The sequence below is a fragment of the Rhinolophus sinicus genome, linkage group LG04 (assembly GCF_036562045.2).
Source record: "Rhinolophus sinicus isolate RSC01 linkage group LG04, ASM3656204v1, whole genome shotgun sequence".
NCBI lineage: Eukaryota > Metazoa > Chordata > Mammalia > Chiroptera > Rhinolophidae > Rhinolophus > Rhinolophus sinicus.
The window spans coordinates 100,399,809-100,421,448 of NC_133754.1; the positions used below are offsets into that span (position 1 = coordinate 100,399,809).

Genomic DNA, 21,640 nt, shown 5'->3' on the forward strand with positions numbered 1-21,640 from the left:
GGGGAAAGAGAAAAAAGAAAAAAGGAGAGAGGTAAACAGAGGAAGAAGGGAGGGAGGGCGGGGACGGATGGAAGAAATGGAAAGAATAAGATATTAGAAATGAACTCCAAAATCCCAACATGAATGAAATTCTCTAGACCAAATCAAAGATTTAGATTACCAGACTGGATTTATTTACTGAACAGCCAACAAGTGTTTATTAAGTGGATATCATATGTTGCAAAATCTAGCTTTAGACTGCTTACAAAGTACATCCCTACAGCATAAGAATACTAAAAGGTTGAAAGGAAAAAGACTGAAGTATTTATACCAAGAAAAGCATAACACAGGAAGGTTTGCGGTGCTGTAGTTTTGAAATGTCTTTATTGTGGTGTGGTAACAAATATTAAACTCTGCATATTGAAAGCATGCAGTTTGATAAGTGTTGACATAGGTGTACCCCTGTGAAACCATCAGCACCATTGAGATAGCACATACACTCTCATCCCCAAAGTGTTCTCGTGCCCTTTGTAACCCTACCCGCCTGATCCCCTGTACCCCACCCCAACCCTACCTGTCACTGTAGGTTACTTTGCATAATCTAAAGTTTTATAAAAAAGGAATCCCACACTATGTACTCTACTTTTCTCTGGCTGCTTTTATTACTCAGCATGATTATTTTGAGGTCCATTACCTTTTGGTGCACTTTGGGGGTGGGGTGGGGGGTTATCTGGAGGATTTGGCTATTATAAATAAAGCTGCTGTGCACATTTGTACATGTCTTGATAAGGCCATTTGCTTTCGTGTCTCTTGGTAAACATCTAGTTGTGGAATGCCTGTGTGTTTAACTTCTTAATAATGTCAAAACGTTTCCCAAACTGTTTCCAAAGTGGCTGTACCATTCTGTATTTTCAACAGCCTAGAGGTTGGGCTCCTGAGCTCCTGGCTGGCACCTGGTGTGGTCCGTCTTTTTAATTGTAGACATTGTAATAAGTTCACAGTGACACTGTAGTAGTTCTTTGTGGTTTCCACTCGCATTTCCCCAATAACTAATGATGTTATGATGTTGAGCATCTTTTATGTTTGACATCTGTGTATATATTCTTTGATAAAATATCTATTCAAATCTTTTGCCATTTTAGTTTTTTTTATCTTATTATTGAATTTTAGGAGTTTTTATATGTTCTGGGTATGTATTCTTTTTCAACTGCGTGATTTGCAATCTCCCCCCCACTATCTGTGGCTTGTTTTGCTTTCTAGTAATGTCTTTTGAAGACTAGATATTCTTAATCTCCATGAATTCCCATTCATAATTTTTTATCTTTTATGGAGAAGTTGTGTTATCTAAAAAAATCTTTGCATAACCCGAGGTCACAAAGGTTTTCTCCTACGTTTTCTTCTAAAAGATTTAGCTATAGGTTTTAGAGTTATAGGATCACATATTAAAGTCTGTGATCCACTTGAGTTAATTTTTATACATAGTGTGAGGTATGGCGTAAGGTTTTCTCTTGCTTCCTTGCTTGCTTTTTCTTTCTTTGTAGAAGGATATGCACGTGATCTCTGCTCTGATCAGTGTTATTTCTTTTCTTCTGCTTATACTGGGTTTAATTAGCTGATGTCATTAGTTTGAAGTCTTTCTTCTTTTCTAATCTGTGTGTTTAATGCAGTAAATTTCCCTCTGTATATTGCTTTAACTATAATCCACAAGTTTTGATATAGTGGATTTTCATCTTCATTGAGTTCAAAATATTTTCAAATTTCCCTTTTTGATTTCTTCTTTTACTGAAGATTATTTAGAAGTGTGTTGTTTAGTTTGCAAATATTTGACACTTTCCAGAGATCTGTCTGCTTTTATTTCTAAATCCATTGTTATTGGAGAACATATTTTGAATGACTTAAGTCCTCTTATATTTATTGAGACCCACAACGAGTTCTGTCTCGCTAAATGCTTCATGTGTACTTAAGAAGGCTGTCTATTCTTCTGTTCCTATGTGGAGGATTCTATGAATGTCATAGGTCAAGTGAGTTGATAGATTGCTCAAGTATCCTGTGTCCTGCCTGGTTTTCTGTCCACGTTTTCTATCAGCAGCTGAGCGAAGCTGTTGAAATCTCGGAGTATAATTGTGGGCTTGTCTGTTTAGCCTTTCAGTTTTATCATTATTTGTTTCATGTATGTTGAAGCTCTGCTAGTAGGTACATCAATGTTCAGGATTGTTTATCATTTTGATGAATTGCCCACTTTATCATTATGAAATGACCCCCGTTATCCCTGCTAATATTCTTTCCCTGAAATCTCCTTTATTCAGTATTAACAGTGCCACTCCAGCTTTCCACTAATTTCAACATAATGTACCTCTTTCCATACTTTTCCTTTTCATCTGTTTGTCTCTTTATGCTTAAGAAGATTTCTTACAGGCAGCATAAAACTGGCTCTCGCATTTTCATGCAATCTAAAATCTCTGCCTTCGATTGGACATTTAATGTTATTGATTCAATTAGGGTTAAATCTATCATCTTGCTATTATTTCCCATTCATCCCACGTGTTCATTTTTCGTTTTTCCCTATTTTACTGCCTTAAGTGAATATTGTTTATGATTCCATTCGTCTCCTCTGTTGATGTTTTAGCTATTGACATCTTGGTATTATTTTAGTGTTTGCTTTAAGGTTCACAGTCTACATTGTTAACTGTTCACATTCTAGCTTCCAGTGATATTATTCCACTTCACATATAGTACAGGAATCTTACGATGGTATGTTTACATTCCTCTCCTCCTGGCATTTGTGCTATGTTAGCAAACATTTTCTGTGTATATTATATAATATATATACATATATATACACACATATATTATTGTATTATATTATATTATATATTATAAACCCACACTGCATTGTTGTGTTGATTATCTATCAACACTTTTCTATTAAACAGATTTAAATAAGAAGAAAAACGTCTTTTACAGAGAAAGACAAATACGGCATGATTTCACTTATATGTGGAATCTAGAAAATACAACAAAGAAACAGAACAAAACACAACCCAGACTCATCGATACAGAGGGGAGAAGTTTGGGGGTGAGAGAAAGGGGTGAAGGGGATCAAGAGGTACAAACTTCCAGTTATAAAATGAATAAATCTGTGTCATTTCTTGGGCAGATCATGGGCTTCAATCGATGGCACCTGCTCCTCACTGTGCGTGAGGGTAGTTTTAGATGCCAATCAGTGTGAATTTTTCCTTGTTGGATACTGGATTTTTATTTTTTTTTATCCCTATAAACATTCTGAGTTTTATTCTTGGATAAAACTGTTACTTGGAAAGAGCTTGATCTTTTCGGATCTTGCTGGTCAGCTCCATTTGGCAGGTGCCGAGTAGCGATTAGTCTCACTAACTCCTGGGGAAAACCCTTCCGAGTATTCTACCCAGTGCCCGTGGACTGGGAGGCACCCCATCCTGGCTGATGGGACCAGGGATGGTTTCTGGCCTTGTGAGAACTCTGGGGATCATCCCGCTGATGGTGTATGGAATTCTTTCCCTGGCCTTGGAGGCTTTCCTCACAGGCATGCACTCATCACAACCTGACTAAAAACTCAAGGAGCCCTCGGCATGTCTGCAGAGCTATCGCTGGAACTCTGTCCTTTCTGCTCTTCTGCATGGTTTCCTCTGACCCCTCGACTCCCTGAGCCCCCAGCTCCATTTCCTCAACTGGGGAGAACACCAGACCCCACCTGGTAACTTGCTGGGCTGCTACCTGGAAATCCACTCCAGGCAGCAAGCTGAGGCAATTCTAGGGGTCGCTTCATTTGTTTGCCAACTCCCGGGGATCCCTGTGCGTCATTGCCTAATGTTACTGTCTAGAAAACCATTATCTTATATATTTTGCCCAAGTTTTGGGGGTAATTTCAGATGAGAAAGTAAGTCAGATCCTTGCTCCATCTTGGCCAGAGGTAGTTATATATTTTTTTCATATAAAAATTTAGCAATTGTTAACACACAGTTAAACCACTATTTTCACCCTTGGAGAAAGGAGAAGTTCAGTTCTACCTTAATAAATTACACCTGTAGTTCTTGTAAATAATAAGAAACTTCCTCAAGATGAAAATGTTTTATGTCAATGTTTATTTTGTCTGGACAGTGAACTATGCTAACAAATTTTTCATAGTTGGCTTTGGAAAAACTCACGTTGTAACTTCCTGTTTTTTCTTGTCTTCTATATGTCAAAGGAGAAAATAATCTGCTCTTCCTTGGAACAGGGAATGTAAACCTCTCCTTTCTAGGCTGTAGCTGGTCACCAACTTGTTTTACGGCCGGGTGCTGTCCTGTTTAGCCATTCCTGCCCCCACCCAGGCTCAGGACTGACTGGAGGGATATTCCTCACCCCTATGTCATCTCTTCACCTTCCCCACCACCAGCCAACCCCAGGCAAACAAATGCCTGTACTAAGTAGGAAAATAGTGTGCTACCAGGAAAAATGTTCTGAAACAAATTGAGATTGGTTTAAGAAAAATAAAGTCTGTCGAGGAGCACAGAGGACTCACCATGTGAACTCCCTGGGCGGCCTGCTGGTACTTCCCCGCAAGAAACAGGCTTGTTCTGCGATGATGTTGACCAAGCTCATGACGCACTTTGCCTTAAGCTGGAAGGCCATCAAAGTCGTGTCCCAGGATTTTTTCCTTTCTTGTTTACAAGTGTTAAGGTCATGGGCCTTGTCTGGTGTAAATACACAGGTTCTGAGGCTGCATTTTGTTTTGTACCCTGTCCGTTAAGTTTCCAGCTTTAAGATTAAACCGAGCTTTGACACCCATTAGAATCCTCTGGATAGTGCAAGGTGGCTGCAGATGAATATTTAATATCCTCTTTCCATTTCCAGGGCTGTTCTTCTCCCCATGCTCAGCCTTTGCACGCAAAGAGCTTGCGTTCACTCTTGTGAGAATATCAGGTTACTGGCCTTTTTCCTCAAGTTGTCAGTTGTCAGTGGGGTCATCATAGATTCTATCTGCCCCTAACCAGAGTTATGGGACCCGTGGTGTGGCTAAAAATAAATTGTGCTTGGGGCCAGATTAGATAATGGGAGAGTATTCTAGATCTAGCGTGTGCCCGCAAACCCCTAAAGGATCAGTGGTGGGCTTAAGTGGGAGAGCCCCGGGAGTAGAGTAGTTGCTCAGTGAAAGTTGTCAAATATCTTGGTCCCCCCATAACACATAACATGAAGCGTACACTTCTCAGCTCTGTCTGTGGATCACGGCAAGACCCCGGTCTAGGCATTTCAGCTCACGTATATCATATGGAAGAGTCGCACGGGGGATAAGCCTCAGCTGGGAAGTTGACAGGGGCAGTCAGTGAAACACTGGTACTTCTGCTCTTTTTCTCTTCATACAAAGACTCAAACACCAATGACAAGCCTATTTTGAAGAACTTTATTCATTAATGTCTGTTTCCTAGTTCAACTGGGTGGAAGTCAACAAGATATTGTAGGAAGCCAGAGCTTTGACTTGTTGGGAAATAGACTAAACATACGTTAAGCAGAGCTAGGGGGCTCTGCCTAACTGCAGAGAGAGTCGGTAGCACACCTGCCTCTCTGAACCTTCCACCCCCCACCAAGCGTATCAATACCGTAAGGGACATGGAAGGGGGTGCTAACAAACCCTTCCAGCACCTGGAAGTGTCCTCAGGGCATATGGCACACCCAATATGGAAGAGCATGGTGGCTCTTCCAGAGAAATATGGGTATCAGAGGTCAGAAGTGAGTCAGATCACCACGTCTCACCCAGTGGTGACCACATGCTCCATGAGCTCCCTGTGGTCACTGCCATCAATGTTTTCCATCCTGTGGTCCCATTAGCACCTTACTTCCTAAGCAGATTAGTATTTTAGCTTCATTATGTGCTGGCTTTTAAGAGGAAGCAAACAATTTGTATATACCAATAATGAAATATAAGAAGGAGAAATTAAGAAAACAGTTCCATTTACAATTGCTTCAAACACTGTAAAATACCTAGGAATAAATTTAACTAAAGAAGTAAAACATCTGTACTCAGAAAATTATAAGACACTGAAGAGAGAAATTAAAGAAGATACAAATAGATGGAAACACATACCATGCTCATGATAGGAAGAATTAATATCGTTAAAATGTCCACACTGCCTAAGGCAATATACAGATTCAACGCAATTCCTATCAAACTATCAAGGACATTTTTCACAGAAATAGAACATATAATCCTAAAATTTATATGGAACCATAAAAGTCCCCAGATAGCCTCAACAATCTTGAGAAATAAGAACAAAGTGGGAGGTATCATGATACCTGACATCAAGTCATACTACAAGGCTGTAGTAATCAAAACAGCATGGTACTGGCATAAAAACAGACACATAGATCAATGGAACAGAATAGAGAGTCCAGAAATAAATCCATGCCTATATGGCCATTTAATCTACAACAATGGAAGCAAGAATGTACGGTGGGGTAAAGACAGTCTATTCAATAAATGGTGCTGGGAAACCTGGACAGACATATGCAAAAAAAATGAAGCTGGACCACCTCCTTACACCATATACAAAAATATATTCAAAATGGCTTAAAGACTTAAATGTAAGATCTGAAATCATAAAATTCCTAGAAGAAAATATAGGAAGAAACTTCACAGACATTACATGGAGTAAGATTTTTACTGATATATCCCCTCGAGCAAGGGAAGAAAAAAAATAAACATGGGGGATTATGTCAAACTAAAAAATTTTTTCACAGCAAAGGAAACCATCAATAAAACAAAAAGGGACTCTACTGAATGGGAGAAGATATTTGTCAACGATATAGCAGATAAGGGGTTAATATCCAAAATTTATAAAAAACTCAACTCAACTCCAAAAAAAAAACACACAAAAAAAACAGCCCAATTAAAAAATGGACAGGTGACATGAAGAGACATTTTTCTAAAGAGGACATACAGATGGCAAACAGACACATGAAAAAATGCTCAACCTCATTAATTATTAGAGAAATGCAAATAAAAACCACAAAAAGATACCACCTCACCCCAGTCAAAATGGCTATCATCAATAAATCAACGAACAGGATTCTGGCAAGGATGTGGAGAAAAGGGAACCCTTGTGCACTGTTGGTGGGAATGCAGATTGGTGCAGCCACTATGGAAAACAGTATGGAGGTATCTCAAAAAGCTAAAAATGGAACTACATTATGACCCAGCAGTTTCACTCCTAGGTATCTATCCTGAGAAATCCAAAACTCTAATTCGAAAAAATTTATGCATGCCTATGTTTATTGCAGCACTATACACAATAGCCAAGACATGGAAACAACCGAAATGCCCATTGGTAGATGACTGGATTAAGAAACTGTGGTACATTTATACAATGGAGTATTACGCAGCCATAAAGAAGAAAGAAATCTTACAATTTGCAACAATATGGATGGACCTAGAGAACATTATGTTAAGTGAAATGTCAGACAGAGAAAAACAAATACCATATGATCTCATTTATATACGGAATCTAAAAAGAATAAACGAAACGATCTAATCAGAAACAGCCTCAGAGATACAGAGGAAAAACTGAGGGTTGCGAGATGAGAGGGGGGAGTTGGGGATGAGGGAGAAGGTGAGGGGATTAGAAAGCACAATTGGTAACCACAAGATGGCCACGGGATATGAAAGACAGTTTGGGGAATATAATCAATAATGTGGTAAAGATTTTGTAGGGCATCCAATGGACACTTGTCCCATTTGGGAGACCACCTCAGGGATGACGTATATTTTCTTATGTGGTGTCTAATCTACTTGATCCCATCCAGTGTATTTTTCATGTCAGACTTGGGAGTTTTTCATCTCTAGAACTTCTATTTAGGTCTTTGTTCGATCTCCTTTGTTTCTACTTGACATATTCCATCATTCCTCTAACTTCTTAAACATGCAGTATGTAGTTATAATGACTTTTAATTATCTGTGTCATTTCTTGGGCAGATCATGGGCTTCAATCGATGGCACCTGCTCCTCACTGTGCGTGAGGGTAGTTTTAGATGCCAATCAGTGTGAATTTTTCCTTGTTGGATACTGGATTTTTATTTTTTTTTATCCCTATAAACATTCTCAGTTTTATTCTTGGATAAAACTGTTACTTGGAAAGAGCTTGATCTTTTCGGATCTTGCTGGTCAGCTCCATTTGGCAGGTGCCGAGTAGCGATTAGTCTCACTAACTCCTGGGGAAAACCCTTCCGAGTATTCTACCCAGTGCCCCGTGGACTGGGAGGCACCCCATCCTGGCTGATGGGACCAGGGATGGTTTCTGGCCTTGTGAGAACTCTGGGGATCATCCCGCTGATGGTGTATGGAATTCTTTCCCTGGCCTTGGAGGCTTTCCTCACAGGCATGCACTCATCACAACCTGACTAAAAACTCAAGGAGCCCTCGGCATGTCTGCAGAGCTATCGCTGGAACTCTGTCCTTTCTGCTCTTCTGCATGGTTTCCTCTGACCCCTCGACTCCCTGAGCCCCCAGCTCCATTTCCTCAACTGGGGAGAACACCAGACCCCACCTGGTAACTTGCTGGGCTGCTACCTGGAAATCCACTCCAGGCAGCAAGCTGAGGCAATTCTAGGGGTCGCTTCATTTGTTTGCCAACTCCGGGATCCCTGTGCGTCATTGCCTAATGTTACTGTCTAGAAAACCATTATCTTATATATTTTGCCCAAGTTTTGGGGGTAATTTCAGATGAGAAAGTAAGTCAGATCCTTGCTCCATCTTGGCCAGAGGTAGTTATATATTTTTTTCATATAAAAATTTAGCAATTGTTAACACACAGTTAAACCACTATTTTCACCCTTGGAGAAAGGAGAAGTTCAGTTCTACCTTAATAAATTACACCTGTAGTTCTTGTAAATAATAAGAAACTTCCTCAAGATGAAAATGTTTTATGTCAATGTTTATTTTGTCTGGACAGTGAACTATGCTAACAAATTTTTCATAGTTGGCTTTGGAAAAACTCACGTTGTAACTTCCTGTTTTTTCTTGTCTTCTATATGTCAAAGGAGAAAATAATCTGCTCTTCCTTGGAACAGGGAATGTAAACCTCTCCTTTCTAGGCTGTAGCTGGTCACCAACTTGTTTTACGGCCGGGTGCTGTCCTGTTTAGCCATTCCTGCCCCCACCCAGGCTCAGGACTGACTGGAGGGATATTCCTCACCCCTATGTCATCTCTTCACCTTCCCCACCACCAGCCAACCCCAGGCAAACAAATGCCTGTACTAAGTAGGAAAATAGTGTGCTACCAGGAAAAATGTTCTGAAACAAATTGAGATTGGTTTAAGAAAAATAAAGTCTGTCGAGGAGCACAGAGGACTCACCATGTGAACTCCCTGGGCGGCCTGCTGGTACTTCCCGCAAGAAACAGGCTTGTTCTGCGATGATGTTGACCAAGCTCATGACGCACTTTGCCTTAAGCTGGAAGGCCATCAAAGTCGTGTCCCAGGATTTTTTCCTTTCTTGTTTACAAGTGTTAAGGTCATGGGCCTTGTCTGGTGTAAATACACAGGTTCTGAGGCTGCATTTTGTTTTGTACCCTGTCCGTTAAGTTTCCAGCTTTAAGATTAAACCGAGCTTTGACACCCATTAGAATCCTCTGGATAGTGCAAGGTGGCTGCAGATGAATATTTAATATCCTCTTTCCATTTCCAGGGCTGTTCTTCTCCCCATGCTCAGCCTTTGCACGCAAAGAGCTTGCGTTCACTCTTGTGAGAATATCAGGTTACTGGCCTTTTTCCTCAAGTTGTCAGTTGTCAGTGGGGTCATCATAGATTCTATCTGCCCCTAACCAGAGTTATGGGACCCGTGGTGTGGCTAAAAATAAATTGTGCTTGGGGCCAGATTAGATAATGGGAGAGTATTCTAGATCTAGCGTGTGCCCGCAAACCCCTAAAGGATCAGTGGTGGGCTTAAGTGGGAGAGCCCCGGGAGTAGAGTAGTTGCTCAGTGAAAGTTGTCAAATATCTTGGTCCCCCCATAACACATAACATGAAGCGTACACTTCTCAGCTCTGTCTGTGGATCACGGCAAGACCCCGGTCTAGGCATTTCAGCTCACGTATATCATATGGAAGAGTCGCACGGGGGATAAGCCTCAGCTGGGAAGTTGACAGGGCAGTCAGTGAAACACTGGTACTTCTGCTCTTTTTCTCTTCATACAAAGACTCAAACACCAATGACAAGCCTATTTTGAAGAACTTTATTCATTAATGTCTGTTTCCTAGTTCAACTGGGTGGAAGTCAACAAGATATTGTAGGAAGCCAGAGCTTTGACTTGTTGGGAAATAGACTAAACATACGTTAAGCAGAGCTAGGGGGCTCTGCCTAACTGCAGAGAGAGTCGGTAGCACACCTGCCTCTCTGAACCTTCCACCCCCCACCAAGCGTATCAATACCGTAAGGGACATGGAAGGGGGTGCTAACAAACCCTTCCAGCACCTGGAAGTGTCCTCAGGGCATATGGCACACCCAATATGGAAGAGCATGGTGGCTCTTCCAGAGAAATATGGGTATCAGAGGTCAGAAGTGAGTCAGATCACCACGTCTCACCCAGTGGTGACCACATGCTCCATGAGCTCCCTGTGGTCACTGCCATCAATGTTTTCCATCCTGTGGTCCCATTAGCACCTTACTTCCTAAGCAGATTAGTATTTTAGCTTCATTATGTGCTGGCTTTTAAGAGGAAGCAAACAATTTGTATATACCAATAATGAAATATAAGAAGGAGAAATTAAGAAAACAGTTCCATTTACAATTGCTTCAAACACTGTAAAATACCTAGGAATAAATTTAACTAAAGAAGTAAAACATCTGTACTCAGAAAATTATAAGACACTGAAGAGAGAAATTAAAGAAGATACAAATAGATGGAAACACATACCATGCTCATGATAGGAAGAATTAATATCGTTAAAATGTCCACACTGCCTAAGGCAATATACAGATTCAACGCAATTCCTATCAAACTATCAAGGACATTTTTCACAGAAATAGAACATATAATCCTAAAATTTATATGGAACCATAAAAGTCCCCAGATAGCCTCAACAATCTTGAGAAATAAGAACAAAATGGGAGGTATCATGATACCTGACATTAAATTATATTACAAGGCTACAGTAATCAAAACAGCATGGTACTGGCATAAAAACAGACACATAGATCAATGGAACAGAATAGAGAGTCCAGAAATAAATCCATGCCTATATGGCCATTTAATCTACAACAATGGAAGCAAGAATGTACGGTGGGGTAAAGACAGTCTATTCAATAAATGGTGCTGGGAAACCTGGACAGACATATGCAAAAAAAATGAAGCTGGACCACCTCCTTACACCATATACAAAAATAAATCCAAAATGGCATAAAGACTTAAATGTAAGATCTGAATCCATAAAATTCCTAGAAGAAAATATAGGAAGAAACTTCACAGACATTACCTGGAGTAAGATTTTTACTGATATATCCCCTCGAGCAAGGGAAGAAAAAAATAAACATGGGGATTATGTCAAACTAAAAATTTTTTCACAGCAAAGGAAACCATCAATAAAACAAAAAGGGATCCTACTGAATGGGAGAAGATATTTGTCAATGATATAGCCGATAAGGGGGTTAACATCCAAAATTTATTAAAAAACTCACTCAACTCAACTCCAAAAAAACAAACAACCCAATTAAAAAATGGTCAGAGGACATTAAGAGACATTCTTTTAAAAAAGAACATACAGATGACAAACAGACACATGAAAAAATGCTCAACGTCAGTAACCATTAGATAAATGCAAATAAAAACCAAAATGAGATACCACCTCACCCTAGTCAAAATGGCTATCATCAATAAATCAACAAACGACAACTGCTTCCAAGGATGTGGAGAAAAGGGAACCCTTGTGAACTGTTGGTAGGATTGCATTGGTGCAGCCACTATGGAAAACAGTATAGAGGTATCTCAAAAAGCTGAAAATGGAACTACCTTATGACCCAGCAATTCCACTCCTACGTATCGATCTGGAGAAATCCAAAACTCTAATTCAAAAAAATTTATGCACCCCTATGTTTATTGTAGCACTATACACAATAGCCAAGACATGGAAACAACCGAAATGCCCATTGGTAGATGACTGGATTAAGAAACTGTCGTACATTTATACAATGGAGTATTACGTAGCCATAAAGAAGAAATAAATCTTACCATTTGCAACAATATGGATGGACCTAAAGAACATTATGTTAAGTGAAATAAATCAAACAGAGAAAGACAAATACCTTATGATCTCACTTATATGTGAAATCTAAAGAAAAGAATAAATGAATGAACTAATCAGAAACAGCGTCAGAGATATAGAGGAAAAACTGAGGGTTGCGAGATGAGAGGGGGGAGTTGGGGATGAGGGAGAAGGTGAGGGGATTAGAAAGCACAATTGGTAACCACAAGATGGCCACGGGATATGAAAGACAGTTTGGGGAATATAATCAATAATGTGGTAAAGATTTTGTAGGGCATCCAATGGACACTTGTCCCATTTGGGAGACCACCTCAGGGATGACGTAGATGCCTGATCACTGCACTGAAGTTGAAGCTGAACAATAATGAATGTCAACTACAATTATATATATATATATATATATATATATATATATATATATATATATATGTGTGTGTGTGTGTGTGTGTGTATACACACACACACACACACACATATAGTCACAAGAAATGGAGTATAGCATTAGGAACACAGACAGTGGAAGTGTAATGGCTGTAGGCGATGTCAGGGGGTAGTAGATTGGGGGAGGGGGTTATCACTGTGTGAGGGATATAAATGATAAATGTCTAGCTATTACATTGTTTTGTACACCTGAAACTAATAAAGAAAAATCAGCATTCTGGGGGAAAAAAACAGGAAGCAAACAAAATCCTTCTTAAATTTTAACGAAACAGGTGAAGCGGTGTGTCAGCATAAGGTGGTAGGTGAGCCTGTGCGGCTGCCCTCAGGGCCCATCCTGGGGATGGTCTGACATAGGCGTGGATGGGAAAGTAAGTGATGCAATGTACTTCAGAGACTTAACTAAAGAAGTACGTAAAAAACATTGATAGTGCAAGAAAGAATCCCGTTTTGAGTGAGGACCAAAAATGCTGCTGACTGTTAAGTGATTATTAGTCCCAGGCAAAGTTACATTTGATCTATTTAGACAGTGGCAGGACCCTTTTCATCTAACAGCAATAGAGAACTGTACAGCCAGCCTTGTTTCTCCGCATTTCCTTCCTGAGCCTTTGTCTGTGCTGTGGCAGTGGTTGGGTGCCATGTGTGCAGACAACCAGAGTCTCAAACAAGGGTTGGGTTCATAAAGCAGTTTGGTGGCACAAAGCAGCTAAACACTCGCTTGGTGTGTCGATACCAGAAGCTGGTGTTCTCAGGGCCGCCTGTGTCTCGGCTCAGACGTCAGTTTGGTGGCCCCACGACAAGAAATGTGGACTGAGTGAGCTGGTGTTCAGTAGCCACCGGGATTTTGAGTGTGTGGATAAAAGCAATATGATAATACCACCAATATCGAAGTAAGAATGAGGACTAGGATTTCACCAAATCCTTTTCTGTTGTCCATTTACCATGAAATATAATTGCTAACCTAGTAATAAGGATAATGGTAATAATAATGACAGTGATAATAATGGGATAAATATGACAGCCAACCATACATAACAATGTGAGTGCTCACCAATGCCCACACGCTCCGAGGTTACTCTGTGTGCTTTAGGTTGCAATCAGCTGTAGTTCACTGAGCTGGAAGTGTGTTTTATTATTTCCTTTAGATTTCTAAAAGCAGTGTCTTCTAGCGTAACGTTGTCGGGCACCTGATACCTCAACACACTAATTAAAACACTGGAGTGTTTTATAAAATCACCAGCCGCAGCAATAAAATGGCAAACAGTAATCATGGAAAACAAAACAAAACAAAACTACCTTTGGTCTTAGGCTGTGTCTCAGAGTTTAATGCAGGCAGTAAAATCTCTCACATTTTCTTGGTAGTTAGTTTTCTTCGGTTTGCAGTGGTGAACGTGTTGGGATTAAGTACGTGTTAAGATTCATTTGTCCACAATGTACAAGTGAATTTTTTGGAATATTATGTACTCTATGGCCATAAAGACAGTTTCACAGGAGCAGTAAGTTCACATGTACTTTTCTATTAAGCCACAGCAGTTGAAGCTATGTCACATGTGAGGTCACATTGCAATCTCTGATGATTTCTTAAGAGGAGGAAAATGTAATTAAAACTAGCATGGTTACGATTAAATTAACAATAGAAAATATTGAGCTCAAGTCACCATCTTTTCCTTTTAAAAGATGAGGCCACTTGCGTGTCCACAAGCCCATGACTCAACTGCATCTCCGTATCAGGCACTGAGAGGGTCCCACTTTTCAATTTGTTTTACATGACATTCTGGAGGTGGGGGACAAAAGAATGTTTGAAATGTTGACGTTTATTCATGATTGTGTGGCCAGTGCCCCTGGCGTGTCCTCTAGGACATGATGTCCTTGAACAAAGGAAGGAAGGTCACTCTGGCATGGAAGTTCCTCGTATACCGCAGAGCGCTCTGGGTGTCAGGTCTGCCTGCGCCCCCACGAGAAGGACAGCAATTCTGAGGAAGAGCCACTGTCATTGTCTCTGTACCCTTTCCTGGGGCCTTAACTTTACTCCTTCAAGCTTCAGCCTAATAGTCACCTCTCTTTAAAGCCTCCCCCACCCTGTCCCCAACCCCAGGCAGTGTTTCAGTTTCCTCTGTCTGTGGCCCCCACCACGCCTAACATTTGCCTGGCAGGAGCCTGGTCTCAGGGGCTTTATGGGTCCTGGTAAGGAATGCGCACTGTATTCTCACTGCAATGAAGGAAGAGTGCGCACAGGTCATGGCTGTTTTATATTTATAAGGAGCGATCTGGCTGCTGTGCAGTGAACGATGGTAAGAAGCAGGCCTTCCCAGGAGAAGGCAAGAGGTCATGGACGCTTGGACTGGGCCTTGAATGGTGGAGGTGGTGTGCATGGTTACATGAAGGGCACATTTTGGAGGACACTGATGCTGTAGAAACTTAAAGCCAGAAATCCCTGGAGTGGAAGTTATCAGAGGTGTGACCTGAATGGGACAGCGAAGAAAGGGTCACCAGAGCGACCACAGAAAGGGAGGGAAGGGCATGTGTGCAGTACTCCCTGATGCTCCATTAAAAGGTTGCTAGGTTACACCTCCGACTTTGACCTGGACTGACTGATTTATTTCCCATTAGATATTTTCAAAGAGTAATCCCCTTGCAGAAAAACACATCTGCTCCAATCTCTCGAAACAGGCCTGGGAGAAATGTAGGAAACTAGAAGCAATTTGGCAGTTTGGCCTATCATTCTTCTCCCAAGCATGAAATGCTGCACTTACAACCATGTAAACTGAGCAAATACTTTAAGTCCTTGTCTGTTTTTCCTTTCTAATTACCATGGGCAATTCCTTTTAAGTCCCTCGCTCTTGATGAAATCCTCTGTCATCAGGAGCTGTTGTCACATTTGGGCCGAATGTTTTTTCAAGTGACTGGTTTGTATTTTTTTACAGGATACCCCAAGCAGAGGAGCACGGTTCCCCGAAATGGGTTTGCCCCCAAGCCGGACCTGCAGGCCCGGGAGGCCGAGCGGCAGTTGGTTCAGAGACTGAAGGACAGGAACGAGCTGCAGGCCAGGCAGCTGGGCCTCGTCCAGGGGGAGCTCAGAAGGGCCGTCTGCGGCTTCCAGGCGCTGGCCGTGGCCACTCAGCACTTCTTTAGAAAGGTGAGGCCACGCTCGGAGAACTCGAAGGGCTTCTGGTTTGGGGAGAGGGTGGTGATGGTGATGGGTGTGTGTGTGTGTGTGTGTGTGTGTGTGTGTGTGTGTGTGTTTGTGTTTTAGTTTGGGTTTGGGGTTTGATCTCCAGAAGGTCATACAAAATCCCAGGCAGCATCATGTCATGTTTGGGAAGCCAAGTTTACACTTAGGTGTGCAAGAAATGCGTTTGGGAAGAATGATTTAGCAGCCTGATCCCAAAGGGGAAATTGTGTCAAAAATAAAGAAAAGGATGTAAATGAAAATTTTGAAGGTGAGGTCTTTGAAGAAAATGGAGCATGTGTTTGTTTGCCCTGCACGGATGAGATGGCCAGATTTTGATATTTCTGCTCATTTCAGGCCACAGGGAGACAGGGTGGCAGTGCTGTCCCACGTCCGCTGTTGGTGGAATGTGTCAGGCCTGGGGCATCTCAGAGCCCTGCTCACAGGGTCCCTAGAGCAAAATGTGGGTGGGGGAGGCATCCCTGTGCCCTGGGCTGTTTCTGAAAATGCAGACAGGGCTGGTTTCTTCTCAGCAATTAAATGTCCAGAGGCTTCTGGGGCCGTCATACTGGAGTTAACCCGCCCCCCACTCTGACGTGGAACGGAGGCTGGTGGGAGCCTGGGGTCTGACTGAGAACATTTCTGGTTCCCCTTGAGGCAGCCAAGGCGTGTTTGAGGGGGGAAATGAGCATTTACCTTAGAGGTTTAAACATTATGAATTAGCATATTAAAAAACCCACAGGGTATTTTGAGCTTCACAGATGGACATCCTGGTATCTATAAATGGGAAGAAGTTAAAATGCTATAGAAATGCCCTCCCTCTGAATAAGGAAAGGAACTAAATGTCTGGCTAATTTAAAGAAGCTTTTCGGAAGAATGTTAAGTAGCGCCATGTCCGCTGGCTTTATTTACGGTATCATCTGGACTTGAACGTGTGAAGGCCCCTTGCGACTTTTGTGATATCCTTCCGCCCGCCCAGCGCCCCCAGTGCGAAGCCTGAACTGCCCTTCTCTGCTGCTGGGTTCTTCTGTGCTTCAAGCCTTTAGCTGAAAGAGGCGGTTACCAATGTATTGCAATGGAAGACAGGACACGCAGATGTCAGTTTACCCATCCTTTCAGCTTCTTCCCCAACCCAAATGTTACCAGCAGCAGTAAATGGCTCATTTGAATTTCGTATCTTCCTTTCTAGTCTAGTTCGGATGGTTTCAACCTTGAACAATTGAACAAAGGGCTGTATACCCACCCCTGTAAGAATTAAAATTACAAAGACATTTTTGTGGTGCCAAAAGGCCTGTTCTGCCATGGTAAATACTGAGCACTTTTCCTAGAGGAAGAGTGGCATGTTTTTTTGTTCTGCAGCTCGGTGTATATTTTCCACTGACTGAAAGCTCTTTAAGAGAGATGAAAACGGGGTCGTTCATTGACAAGCAATGGTGACAGTTACACTGTGACTCTTCCATGCGTCCTCCACAGATAAAACAGACCCTTGATCGAGGTTTCATATGCGTAGACATTGTTATAACATTGGTAACATGAGCTGTGATTTCAAGTCGGAACTTTTGGACCCCATTTTGGCATCATGGCAGAGAAAAAAGTTCCCGTGCCCAAGTTAAGTGTCAGTTCCTTGTCGTTACGCATTTCTGTACCCCAGGAAAATTCCTTGTTGGCCCATGGACCGTGAGTTTCATTGCTCTGTGGCATACACATAGCTCTTAAATCAGAGACCAATGGGCTGGCAGGAGACTTGCAGACACCTGCGTCAGACCCCCCTACTGCACTGGGAGTGACATTTCAGCAAGATGGATGGCAGACATGAATTTCATTTTCTTTTCAGTAAATCACAACCAGCAACTCTAGACAGACCTCCCAAATGACCATGGCATTTCACCTCCCACACAGCGTGTTCTTCTAAATTCTTATCTCCAGATAAACCCCAGAAGAAAAACTAGACATGTTAAAAAAAAATAAGTCTGTAATTGAACATAAGTGGCTTCCACACAGGCTGTCATATGTTCTATGTGGTTTAAGATGATTGATTTGAGAGTTTGCCAGTAATACCAATAGACCAGGAGGTAGGACGTGGGGTGGGGCAGCTGGGAAAATAGAGGCAGAACCACCTGGAAACCTCCAATGATGGAGCCTCTGTTACAAGGGCCATTGATCCTGAGACGCTCAGTGTCACTCTTGTGGGAAGCTGATGTATGGTTATTATGTGTGACACACAGCCATAGCTGAGCGGGCCCGCTGTGAAGATCATGGCCTCTATAGCCAACCTGAAAAGGCAGAGTCTTTTTACCCTTCCGCTTAGAAGACCCTGCTGGAACTCTACCCATGTGTCTTTTCTACACTGTAGCAGGTTCGTCTGTAAAGCACGGTTTAGTGTAGCGTGCACTGTGCCCGCGAGGGGCCAGTCCCACCTCTGCCTCCATCTAGCGGTGAGGCCCTGAGAAAGTTCCTGACCTTCTCTGAGTCTCGTCATCATCACCACAAGGCATAAGACCCTTGTCTGCTGGGCCCCGGCTGTGTCACAGCGGGGACTCCGGCTGACTCACTCACCTCTGAGTCTTCCCTGTCTGTTTCCTTGATTTCAAATGGGACTCATAACTCTTCACAAGGTTGTTGTGACGGTGCTGTGAATGAATGTGTGAAGGTGCTTCGAACAAATATTCCATAAAACAGTCTTTTTGAGTACAAGGAAATCTGACAAAGCCCTACCCACAAATATTTTACTGTCAAGTAGGATGAATAAGACATAGGAGAGATATATAAAGTTAAAACACAACACCAACCACTCTTATTTCCTGCTATATGTACATACAGGGTTTGGTAGGATGTACTTTAAGAATGGAAATAATTTTCTAGTCCAGCTATTTAGCTGCTGTGATATATTTTTTCCAGAATGTGCCGACGCCACTAAGTATATACTGGAAGTCAGTCTTGGTTATGGGAAGTCATAGAAAAAAGGACTAGAAGCCCAGATAGGAATCTTCCATTTCTACCCCATGCTTCACAGGAGAGGCTGTGAGAGTTGTCAGCCGTGACACAGCTGGAGCCCAACATCCAGAAATTCCAGGATGCCACTTTTAGGTACCAATACCAGCCTCGTGCTGGTTCCAGGTACCTCTGCCCCTGTGGCAAGGCATGGCCCTCACCACAGGCCAAACAGATCTGCCAAAATCCGGGTCCCAGGCCTCTGGGTGCTATAGTAATGAGCGTGACTCTCAGGGAGGAGCACTTCAGAGGGGCAAGCAAAAGATTTGTGTCTCCCTTGCTGCCTGGTTCCTGAGAACACTACTCTTTAGCAGCCCCTCGTGGCTCATCCAGGAAACAATCCGTGAGGTCCTGTCTAGTAAAGGGGTGCCTGCCTCTGCGGCATCCGGTCTCATGTAAGTTCATCTGCAGGTGTATTTATTTTCATTTTATTTTTAATAAGATTTATTATATTTATTAAATACTTTTCACGTTAACCTGTGTCATTTTTATCAGTAGCTTTATGAATGGGATGGTAGATGACAGTTTTTAATTGTGTTTTTTAAATTTATTATTAAATAGTTTAAGCATAAAAGGCATGCAAATTAATGTCAAGCATTGTGTACTTTCTAAGCTTAATAAAAATTGATAATGAATCAACCCCCTTCTCCCCAAAATGTGTGTGTGTGTGTATATATATATACACACACACTTTTATTTGATTTTTTATCACAATTTTTTAAAATTGTGATAAAGAGTAGAAAGAGTAGAAAGAGTAACACTCAAATACCTATCATCTATATTTAATCCTTTTGCCTTATTCACTTTATGTTTGGTTGTTAGTTAGGGGTATGTAGTTTTAGATATATTTTATATACTTCACTTATGTTAGTAGACGTGTTTTAGCAGCCCTGCCTCTACCACATGAAAGGTTCTGTGGAGGATTCAAAAGAGTAGCAGGCAGAGCTCCTTAATAACGATATCTCTTTGTCCTAGCCATTTAACACCTGTTATTTTAACCCTCCCAACAACCCTACCTGTGTAGATATTATTCTCAGGTGATAGCTGAGGAAACTGAGGCTCAGGGAGATTGCACAGGCTTCCAAAGAACATAATCGGAAAGTGATGGAGCCACATACAAACGCAGCTCAGTCCATACCCAACACGCATGTTGTTCCACGATATCATGCTGCTGCTTCTCCCTCTCCCCCAGCCTTCAGGGTCTTTCTGATGTGTTCTTTAAGGGAAAGAAGCATAAATGGAAAAAACAAAAGGTGAAGCAATAATCCAAAAATTAAGCACATATGAGGTCAGACAATTGATTTTGTGAACTCATCCTAGGAAAAGTGCTACATACCTCATTGCTGAATATCACTACGGTCACCTTCCAAGTACTCCCCTTGGGAAACTATGCACCGACACCAGTGCCTAGTCCACCCTTTAAAGCAATTTTGGAACTCTTTCTGGAATGGTCATCAGAGCTGTCATTGTATTACCCTCGATGTCCTGAATGTCATCAAAATGTCTTCCTTTCAATATTTCCTTTATCTTCGGGTAAAGAAAGAAGTCACTGGGGGCCAGATCAGGTGAGTAGGGAGGGTGTTCCAATGCAGTTATTTGTTTACTGGCTAAAAACTCCCTCACAGATGTGCCGTGTGAGCTGGTGCATTGTCGTGATGCAAGAGCCATGAATTGTTGGCGAAAAGTTCAGGTTGTCTTTTCACGTAGCATTTTCAGCACTTCCAAATAGTAAGTGTGGTTAACTGTTTGTCCATTTGGTACAAATTCATAATGAATAATCCCTCTAATATCAAAAAAGGTTAGCAACATCTTTGGAATGAGTTCACAAAGTTAATTGCCAGACCTCCTGTACAGGATGAGCAGAAAATGACCTCAGGTGAAATTAACGTGCTGCCTATAAAACGTGGTAGTGCTCAGGTGAAAGTCCAGTGAGTGTGAGTGGGGAGGGCGCGGGCTGGAAAGGAGATGTGGAAGAGCTGAGATGGAGAGCGGGGCAGGATTTGGGAAGAGTCATGGGGGAAGAAAAGCATGTGTGGAAGAGGGGGGCTCAGAGCCTGTTGTCCCCCACGTGGTGCCCCAGCCCTATCTTGAAGCACTTGGCAAAGGAGTTAATTCATGATGAATAGAGATCTAAGGATGCAGGAACTGTTTCTAAAAGGGCAAAGATTGCTCTAGAACAGATCTCCAGCTCCTCGAGTAGACGGCCCAGCTTCATGGTCCCTATTCCATAGCTCTGGGAGGTCAGAGCTGTGATCTGGTCAGAGTGAGGTGTGTGTTAAAGGGGAGGAGAGAAGAGACAGAGACAGCATCCTGTTGTAAAATAAACACTTGCTTGCTTCAGCTATTTAGATTTTAATCTCATCACTGTGAATATCGGCCCTGCAGCACCCAAAGCAGCAGAGAAGCCATTATGTCCACCATGCGAAGGACTGAGCACTTCTGGGACTTTCCCACTGAGTGCAGCTCTCAGAGCAGTAATTACACCTCATCCAAATGGAAAACAGTCAGCTCTTCGTTGCTCCCTAAATCCTAATGATGGCCATTTAAATATATACAATGTGTTTGTATAGACAGTGCCCTGTAATTATGTTCTCTTCCCTTAATATTACCTCGAGTGGTGGAAGGCTTAGAGAAAATGTGAGGGCATAGGTTGGCATTTCTAAGTCTTTAGTGTATAACCTGGTGGGACATGTTAGTGAAGTCGTAAATTGTTCCAATGAGCGTTGTTCTGAAAGAATGTTACATGTCACAGAAATGAGTGTCGCCACACTACCTGTCTGGGAGAACCATGAGTGTTTGC

At 42.0% G+C, this 21,640-nt stretch overlaps 1 protein-coding gene across 3 annotated transcripts in view; it reads left to right on the plus strand.

Moving 5' to 3' along the window:
- The window catches only part of MTUS2 (microtubule associated scaffold protein 2), a 526,534-nt gene that overhangs the window by 393,592 nt on the left and 111,302 nt on the right, over positions 1-21,640 (plus strand). For all 3 annotated transcript variants that reach the window (XM_074330067.1, XM_074330069.1, XM_074330068.1), the window contains one exon: positions 15,605-15,816. In XM_074330067.1, the coding sequence (XP_074186168.1) occupies positions 15,605-15,816 (212 nt within the window). The remainder of the gene's footprint in view (positions 1-15,604; positions 15,817-21,640) is intronic.